Raw genomic sequence first — 19,365 nt, 5'->3', positions numbered from 1 at the left:
ACCGGCTTTCGAAGAACCATTGCGCAAGCCACAGGACCAGTCTGGACGCAATGCAATGCCCGTTCGGTTGCGATCACTTACAGAAGAAAAGTTTCTTCTCTTCGGACACGTCAATCCATCCAGTCCATTGTCGGCTCCTAGCATCGCAGACCTGGTCGTTCTGCTCTCGCAGGGTATACGGCACCCCCTTTTCGCCTCAGCTGAGGCAAGAGGACCCGAAGACGTGCCATGGCCCGAAATCGACGACGCGGGCGTTGCTGGCAGCACAAGGCTGCCCAGAGCAGCCGCAATGGCAACCGCGTTGTAGAACTGCATGTCGACCACACAACCCAGCGAAGACGTTTCGTATGCAAAAGGGGATACTGCTTCGAGTCCTATGTATCTGACCTACGCGTTGTCAAGACACTGCCTGGCGTGTATAATAAGAGATCAGACGGCGGAACAAGATCACCCCCACAGCTTGCAGGGGTTGCTTCCCAGTAACGCCGATTCCGAGTTCCGGCATTGCGGCGTGTCTCACAAGACCCATGGTCGACTGGACACCGGCATGGTTGAAGGTGTCTTTCATCGGTAGTGAGAATGCCGCACTTTGCAGGCATTCCCATGACATACTCCTCTCTACTCCTCCGAAGCAGTACGGCAAGATTCCCGTCTTCGGTACGGTGTGCTGATCTCTTTGATCAGCGAGGAGCTTGACGGCTTACTTGGTCAACTACATAGTGAACATTTTCAAAGGAAATTCTAGAGAACTTTTTGAACAATAGAACTTCGTTTCAGTCGTACAAAAAAAGCCCCCATTAATTGATTGTTCATCCAACCGTTGCGTTGATTCGGATGTACGTCTCCGACATCGGGCTTGACCTCGGAGTTCACTGGCCGTTCAGGATCTGCCTATCTCCAAGCACCCATTCATTATTGCTTTCTAGGGAACCTACTGCCATCACAACTCAGCTCAGAGATAGAAACCGCACCACAAAATAATCGACTCGAACCATCTCACACGGAACATCGCAGCAAGGCCAAAAAGAAATGTCCACGGAACAGGCGACCTATCCTCACGGCCACCACCGGTCCGTGGTCAGCAGCCATGCCCGGCGCACCGTCCATGACTCGGCCGCCTTCCTAGCCCCGCACATCAAGCCCACCGATCACATCCTCGACGTGGGCTGCGGCCCGGGCTCCATCACGATGGGCTTCGCGGACCTGGCGCCCGAGGGCCGCGTCGTGGGCGTGGACGCCGTCGCGTCGGTGCTGGAGCAGGCGCGGGCGCTCGCCGGCGACCGGAAGAACGTCGAGTTCGCCATCGTCGACGCCAACGCCCTGCCCTACCCCGACGCCACCTTCGACGTCGTCTACTGCCACCAGGTGCTGCAGCATGTCCAGGACCCCGTGGGTATCCTACGGGAGATGCGGCGCGTCGCCAAGCCCGGCGCCGGCGTCGTCGCGGCGCGCGAGGCCGACTACCGCGCCTTTGCCTGGCACCCGACCAGCGCCGGGCTCGACCGCTGGGGCGAGCTGTACCAGGCGCAGGCCTTGGTGAGCGGCGGCGAGCCCAATGCCGGCCGGTTCCTGCACACGTGGGCTCGGCGGGCGGGCTTCGAGGCCGAGAACTTGGAGACGACAGTCACCTCATGGTGCTACACAGGCGAGAGGGCGAAGCAGTGGGGTAACATGTGGGCTGATCGCGCCGTGCAGTCCGGCTTTGCGAAGGTGGTCAAGGACAAGGGGTTGGGCTCCGAGGCAGACCTGCAAGCGATTTCGCGGGCTTGGGCCGACTGGGCCACGGAAGACGACCTCTTCTTCAGTGTCCCAAGTACAGAGATTCTGTATCGAGTTCCCACGGCTTCTGCAAACCCCACTTGAGCAGTGGACTGTGAAGAGGTGGCAGTATATGGATACACCAGGGAATCCCACACTTGTTACTCGTCACTTGCCAACATTGCTGCGTTGGTAACTTAGAGTAGCATCAACAACCGAATATGGGATACATGTGGACACAGCGGACGTGGCAAAATAGTGTATCATGGTTTGCATACTCACTCGCTTGAACTCCTCTATATGTACAGAGTGTGAACATGCCTCGTCACACTCGGTGCCCATCGCTTGCTACAGCATCGAAAGAATGGAAATGACACTAGAAAATTATTGTTATACGCCAACCCGGGTATCAATAACACAAATGAATCCTCTTTCTGATGTCCGAGATAGAATGACAAAAAAGAGAACCGATGTGTGTGTGTGTGTGTGTGTGTGGTGACTGGACGCTCCATGTCCTAATGTCCCACTCCCTCCCCTACTCCGTTTGAAACCACGCAAACCCTTTTTCCAAGAAGAACATGACGATTAGCAAAAACTACCCGGAAAAAAACAATAGCGTAACAATGCCGCCGATGCCTAATAGTAGCACCCGTTTTGTTCGCCTTGAAGCGGCATAACTCCTTAATCATCGTCCTCAGAGTCGGATATCTCATCTCCTCGTGCTGCGCGTTGCGCGATCTGACGTTCGTCGTAGATCTCCTTCCGTCTTTGTTCGGCGTACTGGAGGCAGTCGACGTAGGTCCTGAACTTGACGATTTCGCGAAGCAGATAACTACTCTTGCGCTCCCAGTTATTCATGGCTTTTGTCGCATTCGACGCTCTAGGTGTGAAGGCCAATAGCATGGGCGAGCGCAGCTGGTTGTGCTTCTGCAGCTCTTCTTCGATCCCGGTTACATATGCCAATAGCGTCTCATACTGCTCCGACTCTGTACAGTTGGAAGCACGCAAGCTTTGCGCAGGTGGCGTCCACTCGGCAATATGGATGCGGTCGCCTGGCAGCTTCGGCCGGGCACTGGAAGAGCTGCCTAGATCGAAACTAGACCGCAGACTACTTTGATGACTGCCTTTCCGGCTATGCATAGACTGGCGTCCTGCTCCTGCAGTGGCTGAGCCGGGGCGGGGTGGCAATGCATTCTCGTTGATGGCGGAAACGAGAGCATTGTTAATGCAGGCATCACTCCATCCATATTCAATATTCGAAATACCACCGACCAATGGATGCGTCGACAGCCGGGCAGACCAGTAGTTCACAGTGAGAACAAACTCCTTACAGATCTCCGGAGTCCCCACTTGGAATAGATGGACGGCCCCTGTAGGCAGACTGAGGGCCCAGACATGTGGACGTGTTCTCGAGTATCCGGGAGCCGGGAGTGCCGAGGCGAGGGTTTGACGTAAGGAGAAAGTACCAAGGCTGGTAGCATTCTCTTGCCAGTTTCCACCTCCAACAACGCCTCCTGGCGCCGGCTTGCGGTTGCCACGTGCCTTCTGGCGCATCGACTTTGTAGAAAACGAGAAGATGCTCATTTGGCCCTTCTGGACGACCGCGAAGACTTCGCTCCAGTTTCGATCTTTAGCCTTCTTATCGACGCCGTCAAGATGGTGTTTGTGTATCACGAGACCCTCCTTGGCCCACGGTGGACCTGTGAGCTCAAGAGATTCGTCTTCCAGAAGAGCGGCACCGTTGACTTCGTCACTCATGATGGACTGAGAGCTCGTGGCGGGGCCATCCTCACGAATAATGGCATGCGCAAGGGCATTGGCAAACCCGATCGACTGCTGATAATCGCCGCGCAGGAATGAGGAGCCCAGAGAATCAACCGAAGGAGTAGTCTGCGTTCGACCAAGCGAATATCGACTCCAAGTGGCCGAAGATACGGTGGGGCTCCAGAGAGAATTCCCATCGTCGAAGCTGGTGCGACTTGATGAAAACCCATTGTTGATCCGAGGCCGTGACCGACTCTTGGAACTCCACCGGCCGTTGTTGGGCCGATTGGGCCCCTCCATTCGCCCCTCGAGGAAGGAGTCTCCGAGGGCGCCTTGCTAAGAACACTGGGGGTACGCATCAACATGCCCACCACTGACAGGCCGCCGCCCTGTGAGCTCTGCGCTGGGTCAGGTCCTCCACCGAACAAGGGGAGCTTTTCATCACGGATAGAAACATAAATGTCCTTCAGCACGATCTCCATCAGATTTTCCCAAGCACGCATGGAGCCGGTAAACGGTGTCTTCACCAATGGGCCACAGCCTTCACTCTCCTCATGGTCACCAAAGCCCAACCTTGACTCGGACCTCGGGGGGATGAATGATGATCTCCAGTCCCTTTTCTGTTCAGGCTCTGGGGCAGCTCGCATTTCGGATTCGGTGGGACTCAACAGCGTATTTCTGCCGGGCAGAATGCTTGGTCGTTCGAAAGCGTCGGGTGCCGAGTCCTCTACAGCTTGTTTGATGGTGGTCATGGTGTTCTTCACGAACTGAGAGCGAGTCATTTTCGACTCGATATCAGCCATGTGAAGATCGGTGTTTAGCAACATGATAGAATAGCACATCGTGTGGATTACGTCTGTAGGTGTTGTTAGCAAGGGCTTGACCGCCAAGAAAGGATCAAACTTACCCATGGTCTTGAAGCCGTGGTTGGGATTGCAATCACACCAACGGTTGGAAAAGCAGACCAGAATCCGGTCTACCTGTTGAGTCTCTGCCCGTAGTATGAGTCGGCCGCAAACCTCCCGTAACGCAGTGAGAACGCTCTTGTCAGCGAAATCATACAGCTCCATGTAGGCTCGGAGCGTCCGTTGACGGACAAGTCCTTCTTCGCCCATCCAGGAGGCGGCTCGGTCTTTCTGGATGAAGTCCTCTCTGCCGTCGAAAATGCGCTGGGCTTTCAACCGGTCGTCCTCGGTTGGCTCTCCCACCGTTACTTCTGGCTCGTCCAGCGGCGAACCGACGGGCTTGGAGCTCGCTTCCGCACCCTCAACTTGCAGGCTCGGTACACTGCCATTCGACTGGTCGGGACCGCTTCTGCTCAAGGCCGATACTCTCCCGGAGCTTGGTTGGTCTTGAATCGGCAGGCCCAGGCTATCCGGCCGTTGCTTCTCCGTATCGAAAGCTTCGAGGTAGGGCGACCCGTTCGCAGACGAATTCTCCCTATATGAACCGTCTTCGTCGTTCGGGGCCAGCTTGTACGTGCCCGCGGTAGGACTGGAGGATCTGCGAGGTCGGTTTCGCTTCGTTTGACCGGACCGATTGCCCTTGTCACCCTCGCTGTCGCTGCTATCCTCAAAGAATGTGGTGTCGCGCGTAAGCTTCGGCCTCTGCGTCGGCATCGGAGGGCTTGCCATGGGTGTGCGATTGGAGCTAGAAGTGGGAGAGTCGCGGCTACGAGTGACCAACGCCGATTGGGACTTCACAGTCCGTATTGTCGCCTTGGGACTAGGGTCGTAGTCCGGGGAGAAGCCTCTGCTCTTACGTCTCCGGTCGTCTTCGGGGTCTTCTACATTGTAGTGAGGCGAGACAGATTCACGCTTGCTCCGAGGCGGCAAGAGGCCTAGAGGGGAAGCAGAACTGCTCTCTTTCAGGTAGGGGCTCATGACTTGGCGCAGACTACTAACCGGACTCGGGTCCGGCATGTAATCAGACGGATCCATCTGTCTGGCCCTCTGGGCAGGATGTTCTGCGTACCGGGACATGTGAGCTGCGGGTGCCTGGGGTACGGGCGGAGGTGGCTCGGTCATGGACTTCTTGCGTCTTCGGAAGAACGAAGACTTCTTCTGCACGACATGGTGCCCCGTGAAGGAATTGGCATGCTGCGATTCGCGGGACGGGGAGCCGACGGGCTGTACTGTGGCTGCTGCACCTGCTGTGGTTGCTGCGTCGGAGGGCGAGAGCTGGGTGGTCGCGACTGCGTTTCAACTGGCGCTGGCGAAACGTGGGGCGGGTTGGAGCTTGTTGAGCCCGAGTCAAAAGCACTCGCCAAAGCCTTGGAGGAGCCACCGAACATCCTTTTGAAAAATCCCGGTCGTGGCTCCTTCGGCTGTGTTGTGGTGTTCGCGCCTGCCTGCCCGAGCTCTTTGTCCTTGGCCTTTTCGTAACCGACGTGAGGTGCGGGTGCCGAGTCCATTTCTTCGGTAGGGGCTGGTGGTGGTGGTAGTGGTAGTGGTGGTAAATCATTATACTTTGACGAAGCAGCTCCTCTTCCTGCCGTCCCGGTCCTATTTGAGCGCATGCTCATCTTTCGATCCGACGCCGACGCACTCCTGCGCTCTGGCTCCTGGTCCTGCTGTGGGGGGATTGGGGGCGGCTGCGGGATGGCGGTCGGGGCGTTTGTTAAGGTTGGCCGGCGCGGACCTCCAGGCACGGTAGGTGTGGGTGCGGCCTCATAATCTTCGTTCCACAGTGTGTTGGAGAAATCTAAATTCCAGGAGCCGCCTGCAGTGTTGTTGGGTGCTGGTGCTGGTGCTGCGGGTGCAAAGGTCGGAGATAAAGGAGGATGCTTTTGGCCCATGTCGAAGCTGGATGAGCGACCCCCAATTCCGTGTGCCCATCGCTGACTGCCCAGCACTTGTGCATAGCCCCCATCGAAACTGTTGGTGCTGCTGCTCTTACTCGTCTTACCACCCCTCGAGTGAAGAACACGGCCGTTTGCCATCTGGCTTCCTCTTTGTTGCGTCGGCGACTCGCGCATGCTATTGATCCGTCCTAGACCGGATTGAAAGCCCGAGCTGCTGTTGCTCCGTCGTCCCCGGTATGGACTCGATATCCGGCTGGCGGCATCGTCTGTGCCTTCGAAGTCGGAGCTGTATGTGTAGTTGTGGCCTCGGTCGTTGTATGAGCTGTGCATCCGTTGACTCGGTCGGGGGATGCTCGAGATAGTTCGCGCCGGATCTTCCCCGCCAAGGGACATGGACCTGTAGTTGCTAGGCTCGTCGAATGGCGACTGTGGAGTGGCCGGCGTGTGGATCTGGCCGAGACTGAACTGGTCGAGAGAGGCGAGCATGTTGGAAACCAGCGAGTCTCTGGTGACTTGTCGGGATGGGAGGGAGAGGTCATGGGAGTCTCGGTAATTGGTCTTCCTCAGGCGATCGCCGACGAAATCTGGCACGTTGTTTTCCTTGTTGTCCGTCATGTCCACGGGGCTGTGGAAGGAGATGTCGAGAAAGGATTCTTCGTAGTCTCGGTCGCGGCTCGAAGTTGTGCTGTCCATGGAGGGAGGCTGCTGCATCCTACGCGCCCTACCGGACACTGGTGGCTTGCCCTTGGGAGGCACAGGCGGCCTTCGCAGGGAAGGCGGCGTTGACGGCCTCGTGTCGCGGATTTGTGGCGGAGATGATGACAAGGTATCGATATTCAGTTCAGGCCGACGCCTGCTGGAGCGGCGGCTGCCTTCTGAGGGATACATGGCTTAGCCCGACGATCCGGCTTGTGCTGAACTATCCAACCGTGGAACGGATTGTAGCCAAGGGCCAATAGTTCGAGAAATGGACAGAGGCACTAATGCCGAGAGCATGCGCCGCCGTACAAGTCCCAAATCCAATAGGAGAATATTGGCGACCCTAATTTGCACATGTACATATGTACTGTTCCGTAGAGAGTTGCACTTCCCTCCCACCACTGATTAGTAAGGATGTGTAGCTGTATGGCCGTATGGCTGTATGGCTGTATGGCTGTATGCAGATATGGTGCCGTTCGCGAGGGAACAATGCGTGCCGAGGTGTCGTACCCGACCTGGAGTCGAGGGGAGGGAAGGGGGTGTTATCATTCACTACTCGCAGGACCTGGCCAGAGGCAGGACAGGCAGAGAGGGTACTAAAAACTAAAAGGGCCGCGCCAACGCGAATGCGCATGAACAAGACGTGTTTCCACAGAAATCATGACCATCAACGCAAGTAGTCGTAGGCTGCGGTGCTTGCGGGTACCTGCTTGGGGAGTCTCGAATGGAGGTCGTACGGGACTAGAGCCTGTAACGTCGGGGGCTTGCTCGCATTGGGGCCGCTAGAGTGGAAGATTATCCATCTCGACTGCTAAGTGTATGTATAGATGTATGTATGTGCTGTACGAGCGAGCGCCACGTATAGCCGGGGTTCGCTGCCGCCCAGCTGCTCGGACACTCACAATGGCGAACATGGCAGGCCTCTCTTCTCTCCTTTGTGCTCGCCTGGTCGCCTGCAGATGGACAGCTGTCTCATGCATACATACATACATACATACATACATGCTGCTCAGGGTCCGCTCCACACTCAAGAACATTCCTGAAACGCCATGTGAAAGCATCACCGGCCTAAACCCATCGCAGCCCGTCGCACCGTCCCAAATGCCATCGTAGCTGGTCGGGGGGCCCAGAGGGGGCCCATCTTCCATCCAGAACCCATCGGCTTGGGAAGTAGTGCGTCCGATCTCAATTGAGATCCCTACTAGGAAATCAGGAAAAATGCTCTGCAGGTACCAGGGGCGGAGGCGGCAAATTATGTACATGCCTAGCCTAATTGGATTCCATCAAAGATCATCCAAAAGAAATTTAGTAGCCGTTGGAGGAGCGAGTTTAATTGACACCCCTTATACATGTAAATCTGCATGTATGTACATAGGTGGCAGACGAGAAACGAATGAGTGATGGTCCAAGGCAGGACTATTGGACCAGCACTGTCACTATCGACATTAGCATCTCGACATTTTACAGGCCGATTTCAAGCACTGCAGCGACCGTTGGCCGTCATAACTGCATACCCCGTAAAACCACCCTTTATGAATGGTTCAACGGCTGTTCACCCCAACTCACTGGACGAAAATGACGGCATCTTCCTACAGGGGCGCGCACGTACGGCAGGAATGAAGACGCGACTCACATCGCTACAGGATCTATGGCCTATAAGCCACTTACATATCAAAACAACTACTCAAAGCGGCCAGCGAGAATATTGCCCAGAGGCGCCGCCCCGTCACCCGCCTGATCGTCATGTCTCGTTCGACTCCCATCACACACGCAAACGCCTTGGTGGCCTGCCTGTGCGACAAGTGCTGCAGCACAGCAACCACCACGGTTTGGCCACGCCCATGCGCCAGTCTTGTGCAGATGACAGGTCGAAAACAGCCTCCATCGCTTGCGGTAATTAGTGCTTACATCATGACTCGTGGCACCCTTTCACGGATTACCTGGATGGGAATTATGTAAGTATGAGAATCTCGTAGCACCACTGGATGTGTTGTTCACTCGCCTGCTCGCCTCGTACCAGGCGGCAAGCGAAGATAGCTAGCCTGGATCGGGCAAGGATGTATTGACGATCCGATGTCTTACAGTCTACAATAATCGGTTCAGCAAGCTACTTGCCATATCAACCACCCACCGCCTCCAAATACTAGCATACTATATACATACCATAGCCCGGCAGGTTGTGTTGGACACGCCACTTCCCACGGTCGCATTCCTTGTGGGCGCGGTAGACGTCGGTGTCCAGTGATTTCACGAGACGTTCTCGAACCGATCCCTTTCGCCACGGGCTTTTTATGCGGCGTGTCGGGAAATGGTTCGCTCACCACCGTGGCCCACACAGGAAGCAGCAGCAAGGGCCGTAGAACCGCTGGGCTCCTTCGGCAAAACTTCTTGCGAGACTTCTGCTGCTTCTGGTTGGTTTTGCAGCTGCTTGGCCCCTGGAAACCACCCCGCGCTTTGGGATCTGTGGGGGTGACGAGCCGTCCAGTAGGCTCCGTCCCTCGGGCACCATCGCCACCCCTTTACAGTGCAGGACAACCTGCCACCCTGCCTTGCCTGCCTGCTTGCCTGAACGTTGGACCGTGAGACATCTGGACATTCTCTGTTCTTAAGTTAGTTCACAATTCTGCACCAGAGAGAAAGCGGGTTACTGATTACCTTCGAACATGGGTCAACTAGATAATTGAAATACTCGCTCGTGGCTGTATTCGCCGAAGTGGGCAGTATCCCCCGTCCGCGTCCTTCTTAGTTGGCAGTGCCTATCTATCACCTAAGCACCAACGGCGCGTGGTACTACGAATATGTAGATGTCTCATATAAGCCGATCATCACCTTTCATGATTGTCTCTAGGTAGCTTGCGTACAATATATCTCCTTTTTCCGCGCGCGGCTAATTCCCGAGCCGTCCCACCCCTAGACACGTTTTGTTAATCAATAGAGATATGCGGCTTGACCAGTAGGAATGTATGGGTTTCCCCTCGTTCTTACATCCAGCTTAACGGTTGTGCAGTGCAGTAAACGGGTCTTCCGCCCATCTTCCGCAACGGGCCTATCATGAACCACCAGCTCACATGTCTAAGACTGTATACACTTAGGGTGCTGGGCCAACGTTGATCAGCACATTCAAGCCCGCATGCACTCACTGGGAAAGGTAAGAATCAGGGGTCATGGGGTTTCAAAGATTCAACCGGCGTGGTCGTGGCACGTACTATATGTGGCATGCGACCAGTACTCCCTGGCCAGTTCTATAACACTTCTTAGATGGTGTCGATTGAGTAGCATCAAGTGAAGCCATCCGCTATTAGAATTAAACCTCTAGCTCATCGTAGTAAACTCATGATAGCAGCGTAAAGGAGTACCTTGCATAGACTCAAGCGATTGCCGATATTTTCAGTTGCGATGCAGCGTGTATTCATTCATTAACAGTGATGGGTATCTTGGACTGGTCATACAATTGTACAAAGCTCCCCTATATCTTATACCCCCGGGTCCTGGACCCTCCTTGTCGTTTTCCGGGCATGCCTAACAATCTCCACGCCGGATGATGAAGAGTGCCGGGAGGAGCCAGCGAGGTTAAGAGCCAGATGCCGCCTCGGTCCCCGTTGCCTCGGCTCCCTCAAAATTCCACATCCGCCCATCGACTTCAATCATGTCGAGGCACATCTTCATGAACCGCTGCCGATATTCGTCGGCTTCGGCCGTGACGCTCATGGGCCCCTGCTCATCGACCAGGTTATATGTGTTGATGAGGCCCGTCATCGCTTTGGCGTGGACCGTATGCTTGGCCCAGAAGAAGTCAAGCACGGCCGCGCGGTAAACCTCCTTCCCGTTGCTCGATGCGATGCCGGTGCACCAACTCGGCGGGCCTGGAGGTGCGAAGGGGGCTCCGAAGGTGGAAGGACAGGGGTTTCGCTGTCAGCCTGCGCCAGGGAGCGGAGATCCACTAAGCCGGCCCCGTTGGCATTGCCTTCGTCGACGTCTACCGATATCCGCACGAGGAAGAGGGAGTAGTCCACCGCATTGCAGTCGGCCAAGAACTTGGTGTCCTTTTGCAGCTGGGCCTTGAAATCTTCGGCTTGGTCGAGGGTCAGGTACAGCTTGCCCTCGAATTCGTCGGCGAGTTTCGACTTGGTGGCCTCCGACGTCAGCTTGCCACCGGCGATGTCGCGCTCCGGGAAGAAATACGAGGAGGGTTTCAGGTCCCAAGATTCCCACTTCTTCTTCGGCTCCCCCTCCGCCGCGTCATCGCCGTCCACAGGAGAGAATCCCGGGGTTGACGAAGAAGCCTTCTTGTCGTCTTGGCCATATAGGATGTTCTCCATCACGATGTGGTGGCTGGGCGCCAGGCCGAATAGCGTACCCAAGCTGCCCCGGGCGCATTCCAGGAAATCCGTGATGCGCACGAGCAGGCTTCCGGGGTTGGCGCGCATGTGATTTGCGTACGGAAGCAGCATGTCGTTCTTGAAGAACTTGTTCTCGAAGGAGCGCGGTACTGATTTGACCAGGTAGGCACCGTCATTTGTGCGGAAGAAGGTCGATCCGCTGTAGCCCATGTCCCCCAACGGTTGCAGCAGTGCCTTTTTTGTGCTTCTTGGTGGCCGCAGACGCGGGCGTGAAGCTGTCCTTGTAGGCGGAGGGCTTGATAGCCCAGAACTCGCGCAGGTTCCGGAACAAATCCTCGCGTACCAGTTGAAAAGTCAACCAGTAGAGATTGAAGATGCTGAAGATGCGGCCCAGGATCGTTTGGTGCTGGAGAGGATGTCCATTCTCGTCCGTGTTTATTATAACGTAGATGATGGATTTGGCAATCTGCTCCTCGCGTTGGCCCATCTCTGCAAATAGTTCAGCCGCTTGGTCAATTCATAGGTGCCTTGGCTTCTGACAGCAGAGGTTGTAGGTGGTGAGAATGTTGCGTCGCTGCTCATGTGAAGGAAAGTCTGCTGTTTGATACGGCATGTGCAAGTGTAAGCCAAGGATGGAGCATAGTCTCCGGGCACTTACACATGACGTCACGTTACATCCACCAATACACATCTGCATAAGGCTTTTTCGATACTGATGTAAACAACAATGCCAACCATAGGTGACTTTGCCTACGATGGCACATGGATCGTAACATCGTGATTAACTCTTACAGGATTACTATGAGAAGACGGTTACACATCACCAAGTCAAGGAGATCTCTCAAGCATCGTGCAGGTTTCCCTTCCTCCAATGCGCCAGGCAACAACAACAACTTCTTCATCCGAACCACGAAACAACAAGCGGGTCGTAGCTGTCGTTCCCGTACGCGCTGCCACCGTAATCGAGGTATCCGTTGATGTAGGGCTGGGGCCCAATAGCGGCGAGCAGGTCGACCGCGTTTCCGAAGACCCAAACGGTCTGCATGCCCATGACCATGTGGCCGAGGACGTGACAGTGCATCATCCAGGCTCCGACGTTGTGCTCGGTGACGCGGATGCGCCACGCGCGCCACCCGGCCGTCTGCTGCGCGCTGCCCTTGGCAGCATACCGGTACAGCATCGTCGTGTCGCGCAGCGCCGGCACGTACCCCGTGCCGGCAAAATGGGCCCGCTCATTGGCCACGGCATCGTAGGTCCCGTTGCCGGACCCCAGGTCCCAGTAATGCTCGCCGTGTGCGTGCATCGGGTGGACGTCCCACCCGCCCGACGGCCCGGAGTTGCTCTGCCATACAATGTCCAGCACCTCGCCCACCTTGGCCGGGAACGCTTTGGTCGCCGGGTCCCACCCGCCATTGGCCACCGCGGCGTCGTAGTCGGGCGTCTCGCCCGTCTTGTAGGCCTTCACAAGGTATGGCTGGTAGTTCTGTGCCGCGAGCGTGGCTTCTTGCCACGTCAGATTGTTCGAGCTGTGCCAAGGGGGAGACGGATTAGTGCTTCTGCTCGTATGTGACCGCATGATTGATAACTTACTCCCATTGCAGGATTCCATTGAAGCTGCCGTTGTAGAACCCATCAACCACGACTTGATTCATTGTAATTACCACTGTCCGTGTTACTTCCTCAAGCGTCGGGAAGTTGCTCTGCGGGGTGAGAGCCTCCAAGGCGTACTCCATCCAGGTAGTGTAGTCTGTCAAGTCCGTCGGTAATTTGACTGGCACCGTGGCTGGCAAATCGGCTGGGAGATCAGCATGTGGATTGGCCGTCTTGTATCCAGCCGACTTGGTTTTATACTGCAGCAGGGCGTAGCCACTGGGCAGCGTCGGCCGATCCCGGGTCTCGTATCTGATCCAGTAAGATGATTTACTCTCCGTCTTCAGTTGCTCCTCGCTCTTGGTTTTCAGGAGAACGCTGAATCGCTGTCCGCTGCCCAGCTGCACGTGATCTGTTGCCACCGGTCTCGTGTACTGCCCGTCCGCCTCAATGACGGTCAGTTCTGCGTGGTCTTCAATGCCCAACATCACGTAAGACAGAGCGGTACCGCCGGTGAACCGCAGCCTGTACGTCTTGCCCGGTTCGACAGTGATGACGTAGGGCTTGCAAGAGTCGTCCGTCGCATTGCTGAACGAAGCGTTCCCTGAACGGCCATTGAAGAGGACGGCATCCGGCTCGCCCGACCACTTGAAGGGGTTCGCGGTGAGGCCCGCTTCTATAACGTCGTCCACCTTCTTGTAGTAATCGCTAATCAGAATAGGAATGTCTTTGTCGTAGTCGTATGGCTTCGTATTGTTGGCATCATCCACGATAAGGGCGCCGTGCGCCGTGACGGCTTGAAAGCCAACATGGGAGTGATAGAAGTACGTCCCGGCATCACCAACCTCGGGGTGGATCTCGTAATCAAAGTACATCCCGGGGGCTATGGGCCATTGCGAGACGAGTGGTGTGCCGTCTGAGAATGGCGCCGTTCTTTGGCTGAGCCCATGCCAGTGCTAGCGCACCAGTCAGCGATCTATTTATCGTAGTGTGTAATGATGTCTGTGATATATTCGAGATCATTATGCAACATACCGTGGTGATGTTTTTATCCACCATCTCGTTATAGACTCTCACCCATGTAGTTTTTCCTTCCTGCAGATGCAGAACAGGACCGGGCGATGTGCCGTTGAATACCACCGAGTACCGCGACTCACAGTTGATGGTGATATTCTGTGCCGTGGCGACGAGTACATACTCGGGCTCCCACGAGCCGCCGTGGGAGACCGGGCCCTGAGCAGTAGCATCGACAGCGGCACATGTTTGGAACAGCCCAGTAAAACTACCGGACAGTAGGAGTCCCTTCTCTAACCAGCCCATACTGTTTGTAAGCTTGAGTCGTAAAGCAGAACGTCGTCACGGGGGCAGCACAGGTATTTTCTATGCCTTGATCAACAACGTCTTGCTTCACCTCCGCAACCGACCGGTGAGCGAGGAAGACAGTGGAGGGATTATAAGGGAAACGGGCGGCGGCTTCCTGCCTCCTCTTTCCCTGAACCGAGTGACGATGCCCGTAAGCACTTGATGAATAGGCCTTAATGCCAGCTGCGCAGATCACTTCCCTACAGATCCACCAGCGCTCAAGCAATACGTCGATACGGGCCCTTGCAGACCGAAAAGTGCGGGCGCTGGCAGCTGGTTGGACACGGTACAACAGCAAATACATGGAATTGCAGGGCTATAAAAGGAGTTTGCGGTTGTGTACTGCTGGATGTAGACATCAGCAGACCAGGCCGCACTCGTAGTATCTCAACATACCACCCATAACGACACCCTGCCACCCTGCCCTCCCTCCTAGCCAGTACACTGCCAACGTCAAGTACCGCAGATGAGATATGCTCGGTATGAGATGATGGTTTTGCCACGGGCGCTCTAGAACCTGGACTCAAGGCACTAGTGGCCTAGGACGCTTCATCCAATAGGCCCTTGCTGGTCCCTCAAAGCTGAGCTGCCAGGGATGGAGGGGTGGGACAGGACTTTATGTACAAAGCCTACATTTGCGGCACGCAGCAAGCACGGTGGCTGCAAGCTGATGTCGATCCCCAGTTCATTCCAACCGACAGGCAGGCTAGTGAAGGCGCAGGCAGGCAAGCCATGCATTCCTTTTGCATGCGTGGCCGCGCCCGTTCACAGCAAACAAAGGCACAGACACTTCCGTCTACCCTGACCGAAGCGTGCCGTGAGCAACTCCAGGAGAAGCAGGGAGCGCGTGGCATCCACGCTCAGCGCGGCCAGCTGCCGGGCCTCACCTCGTGTTCTGTGTCATGACGCACAGGAGGTCCGAACTTTGATAATCGTAACAATTCCAAGTCAAGCCAGACCGACAGACCGCTTGAGATTGACGGCAAGTCACCATGTAAGCTACGCCAATATGGGAAATTGGAACCCCGGCGTTGGCGAATCCATTGTTATCATCTTGTAGATTGGTTGAACAACATGGTATTGAAGTGGTTTGAAATCCGTCGCGGGAATTGAAACAAACCTAAAAGCAAGATAAGCACCTGGCAACCCGCCACCAACGGCGTCCATTCGGAGCCATGCTGTGCTTCATTACCCTCATCTTAATAGAGTTATTACAAACAAACCTTGGAATCGCGGGCTGGCCTACCCGACGGTGCTAAGCTACACCTCGTGCCAGAAGCTACAGTAGAGAGCGAAGCGTCCGAGTCAGCTGTTCCTGTGCTGCGTGCGTGCTGTTCAATTATATCGATCAATCAACCAATCAATCGTGGCCGTTGGCTATCTACACGCAGTGGACAACTCACAACGAACCCGGCAGTTCCAGCCCCCAAATTGGAATTCCCGGACATTGACGATCCCGAGCGAGCCGTATGGTACTACGTATGCATGCAAACAGTCGGTGTTCAAAGATACCCAGAGAGGGAAATGTACCAAGTAGTCTCACCACCCAGCCCACGTGAGAAACGAAGCCAGTTCTGCCCGCCTATCCAGCGCCCCCTTGCGAGGGAACAGGTAAAACAGGATGGCTAGCGTAAGCCAGGAGAGCATCAGGTCTATGGTGAAATAAACTCCTTTGTTCAGAGAACGCAAGAGCTGAGGGAACTTGGCGCGTGTCCGTCTAAAGAACGACGTCACCCCCATCCGTCCCTGATCTATTGAGAAAAGGGGAAAGAGGTTGCGACACGTGGCAACGAAGGCCATTTAATATCCCGCATGGATTACAGAACAACAAGGAATGATCTCGCCTTGTGCTCCACCTTGCCGCGCGGATAGTGAGTTTCGTGAAACCCGTGCGACTGCTTTGAATAGCAGCTCATGGGGATGAGGTTGGGAATAGCTAAGACTTTCAAGGGGAGCGATAAAATGGGAGCCGGAGAAACAGCAGGTGGCTACTTTGAAAGCCGGGCAAAGTTTGTGAAATAATCGGGTAAGTGCAAAGCTGACGAAAGTTACTTCAGTCGCATTACAGACCGACAATAGCAGCGGCACATCCTCTCATTTCATCCGTTCGTGAAGCATCCCTATACGCCCCAGCATTAGTATCAAATTTATACATCAGTAGTTGTTGGGATATCCATCTGCCCTCGTCCGAGATTGTGACATGCTCAGGTATCAGGTTGTCCGTCCTAAGAGTCGAAGACGACCTTCTTCCGGCCCCTCCCTCTTCCGTCACTCATGTTGTCCAATGACCGATCAATCTCCATAAGGTCAAGCATCTCCACCTCGACATCTCGCTCTATCTCGTCTTCGTCTTGCATGACATCGGCCGCTGCATTTAGGCTATCTGCAAAGGCAAAGCCGTTGGTGGACAAAGGCGCAGCTGTCGCATCATCCGTCTCAGTGGAAGGCAAAACTCGATCGGCCTTGTTCCTGCTCTCGGGTTCACGATGGGCCGAAGGGCTTAGGAATCTTCTCCTAGGGTTGATTGAGAGATTGTATGCCTGGCTGGCAGGTTGTTCCGGCCGCGGGTGCACGACGATAGCACTGCTTTCTCTGGCGCGTTCGCTGAGGCCCTTGCGGCGGCCCATTATACCACCAATTCGCGTGCCGACAACAGTCTCACTCTCACGTATCACAACAACCCGCGTTTCGCCGCACACAGCGATGTCGATAGGGAGACCTTCATTGGTTGCTGACTGCGGTCCTCCGAACTTTGGGATGGCCGCCACATCAGTACATCGCTCGCCCATCAGGCCAACGGCGAGATCGCTTAGGCGGACCATTCGCGTCGGCTGTGCACCACTAAAGAGATTTACGCCACCACCGACACCCTTCCGCAGCTGTGCGTCCCAGAATTTGAGGATGCCTGGAATAACAAGGACATGCTCAGAACCACCAATCCAAAGGACTGCACTCTCATCTGCGGTAGTCGTCGCTTGAGCAGGGATGGGCATAACAGCGATACCTCCTGTAACTGAGAAGAGTCGGTCAGGCCCCGAGAATGTGGACAAGGCTTCACGGCGGGAATGGGGAGTCATGGGCACAAAATCGCCGCCGGCACCCGGTGTTCGTTGGGTTCCGGGATTGCGGAGAGGGCTTGTCCCTTCCACAAAACCCGTGACGCTGAACGAAGTGAGAGCAGCACCACGGATACCAGAACCCTGTTTAGTGAGGGCAGGCCCTTGTGGCGAAACTCCGTCGACATCCCAGATGCCCCATTGTCCATCTGCTAATAAGGCCAGCACAGCCCGCCCATGGGCAATCCAAGAGGCTGCTATGATAGGTTTGCGTGACGGGGAAGGGCGAGCGAAGGGCGGGTATAGAGAGATGAGCCACGAGCCTTGAGAGGGAAACGGGGTATCGGAAAAGTCGTCAAGTGGCATAGATGGTTGTGCGTAGTCATAGACCCTGATGGCCAGGGAAGTGTTACACAAAAGTTGGGTTGAGTGTGTGGAGTTGAAAGCTACCGACGCCAGCGGGGACGGTAGGAACTCGGTCTGGAAAGGCTCTACCGGCCGGTCTTTCGTGGTCTTCTCGAGCGCAACATCCCAAAGACGAAGAGTACCCGATGCCTCTTTTGAATGCGCTGCTATCACAGCTCTTGGAGCGGCTCTGCCAGTTGACCTTGAGCGCTCTGCAGACTTGCTGCGCTCTGCCGTAGGCTTTGGCTGGACCAGGGTCATGGCCAACCCATCACTATGCTTCTCCTGGCCCATCAATAGGGTGATGGACTCGCCCCATTTTCCGTTGCCAGCCTTTCCGGCCAGCAAGTCTACACGAAGCTCTTCCCGCGACTTGCTCAGAGGCGAGGGTGGTGTCAGAGGCAAAGTAATCAAGTACACCTCACGCGTTGCACACGATACGGAGAACACGATTTTCTCCTTAAGCAAATCGGCACCGTTCCAGGCAGCATCCTCGGCGGCGCAAGGTGTCATCGGCAAAGTAGCAATATGGAAGACGGCCGTGCCCATAGATAGGTCCAGCGTTTGCGTGATGTCGGTCTGTGGGAACTCATCCATACCCCCATCTTCGAATTGCGGCTTGTCCACGAAGGCCGCGCCGCCTTGAGCCGCAGTGTCGTCATCGTCGGAATCAATGACCATAACGGAGTCTTCGGGTGCACCGCCGTTTTGCTTGCCCTTGGCGTGGCCGGAGTCTTCGTAAACAGAGGCCTTGAAGGGCCGCCCTCCGCGCCAAATTATTGAAAGGCCATCCTCGTGGCCGTACAGGATGATCGTGGCTCCCTGGGGGAAAGGACAGGGTAGGTTTGGATGGTATGTACTCGACGCGTTAGGTTATATCTAAAAAGACCAGCACGAGCGATTAGCAAATAGCTCAAGGCCATTGAGCTTGTGTCTTCAATGGCTTACGTGGTCTGGGTGTTTTGCGCAGTACGGCGCACTCGAGGCCCAACGCTGACTGCCATTGCAGCAGCTATAGTTCGGCTCGCACCCTGACGAGCTGAGAAGCTGTTGCAAAACAAAAGATCAGCTGATCATGAAATCCGCGAGTGGTAAATGGTGGCAGGTGGAACTGTGATGGTGTGTTGAGATACAAAGCGGGTATCGTCACGCTTGGCTTCTCTCGTCGCAAAGCATCACTTTGCTTAAGGAAGTGTTTGTCGTCCTTCACCAAGCACGCGGATTGTAGCTTAACGCGATCCTTGTCTAGAGCTAGCTGATGTGGCTGGAGAGGTGGCTGACGCTACTTTTCCTAGTGGCTAACAGCTCTAGCCCTCTCAATCAAAACTCATCAGGCACCAGACCAGGCCTTTGGGCACCACCGATCCGTTGCGACCGACCCAGCGCAGGCTAAGGCATTAAACGGTTGGTATTGGGCCAGGAACGGAGTATTATTACGCGACAATCGTCATTGCCATCAACATGGTCATCTTCACTTCGTTCAAGTTCGTTCATGCAAAGGGGGGGACTCTTTTATGAAGTCGAGATAATGCAATCTTCACGTGTTGTATAACGCAGGCTACATCCAATACACACACGCCAAACAATC

At 55.3% G+C, this 19,365-nt stretch overlaps 5 protein-coding genes across 5 annotated transcripts; 1 reads left to right on the top strand and 4 right to left on the bottom strand.

Moving 5' to 3' along the window:
- Positions 1–1,029: 1,029 nt before the first annotated feature.
- Positions 1,030–1,863, top strand: PG998_001716 (ubiE/COQ5 methyltransferase; the record flags this gene model as incomplete). Its single annotated transcript, XM_066868534.1, has 1 exon — positions 1,030–1,863. The coding sequence occupies one exon, from the start codon at positions 1,030–1,032 to the stop codon at positions 1,861–1,863; it is 834 nt and encodes a 277-aa protein (XP_066736949.1).
- A 576-nt stretch (positions 1,864–2,439) lies between these two features.
- Positions 2,440–7,213, bottom strand: PG998_001715 (uncharacterized protein; the record flags this gene model as incomplete). The annotated part of the gene is made up of 4 exons (XM_066868533.1): positions 2,440–3,858; positions 3,894–4,378; positions 4,430–5,621; positions 5,672–7,213. 4 exons carry the CDS (start codon positions 7,211–7,213, stop codon positions 2,440–2,442), a joined length of 4,638 nt encoding a protein of 1,545 aa, XP_066736948.1.
- A 3,381-nt stretch (positions 7,214–10,594) lies between these two features.
- Positions 10,595–11,851, bottom strand: PG998_001714 (uncharacterized protein; the record flags this gene model as incomplete). The annotated part of the gene is given in 3 exon segments (XM_066868532.1): positions 10,595–10,933; positions 10,966–11,608; positions 11,628–11,851. 3 exon segments carry the CDS (start codon positions 11,849–11,851, stop codon positions 10,595–10,597), a joined length of 1,206 nt encoding a protein of 401 aa, XP_066736947.1.
- A 411-nt stretch (positions 11,852–12,262) lies between these two features.
- On the bottom strand, positions 12,263–14,274 carry PG998_001713 (uncharacterized protein; the record flags this gene model as incomplete). The annotated part of the gene is made up of 3 exons (XM_066868531.1): positions 12,263–12,890; positions 12,955–13,910; positions 13,990–14,274. The coding sequence occupies 3 exons, from the start codon at positions 14,272–14,274 to the stop codon at positions 12,263–12,265; spliced, it is 1,869 nt and encodes a 622-aa protein (XP_066736946.1).
- Positions 14,275–16,541: 2,267 nt separating this feature from the next.
- Positions 16,542–18,781, bottom strand: PG998_001712 (uncharacterized protein; the record flags this gene model as incomplete). Its single annotated transcript, XM_066868530.1, has 2 exons — positions 16,542–18,636; positions 18,726–18,781. The coding sequence occupies 2 exons, from the start codon at positions 18,779–18,781 to the stop codon at positions 16,542–16,544; spliced, it is 2,151 nt and encodes a 716-aa protein (XP_066736945.1).
- Positions 18,782–19,365: the final 584 nt, after the last annotated feature.

This window comes from Apiospora kogelbergensis (genome assembly GCF_038363985.1).
Source record: "Apiospora kogelbergensis strain CBS 113332 chromosome Unknown utg000001l_segment0_segment0, whole genome shotgun sequence".
In the NCBI taxonomy this organism is placed as follows: Eukaryota; Fungi; Ascomycota; class Sordariomycetes; order Amphisphaeriales; family Apiosporaceae; genus Apiospora; species Apiospora kogelbergensis.
This window is presented reverse-complemented; position numbering and strand designations above follow the sequence as displayed.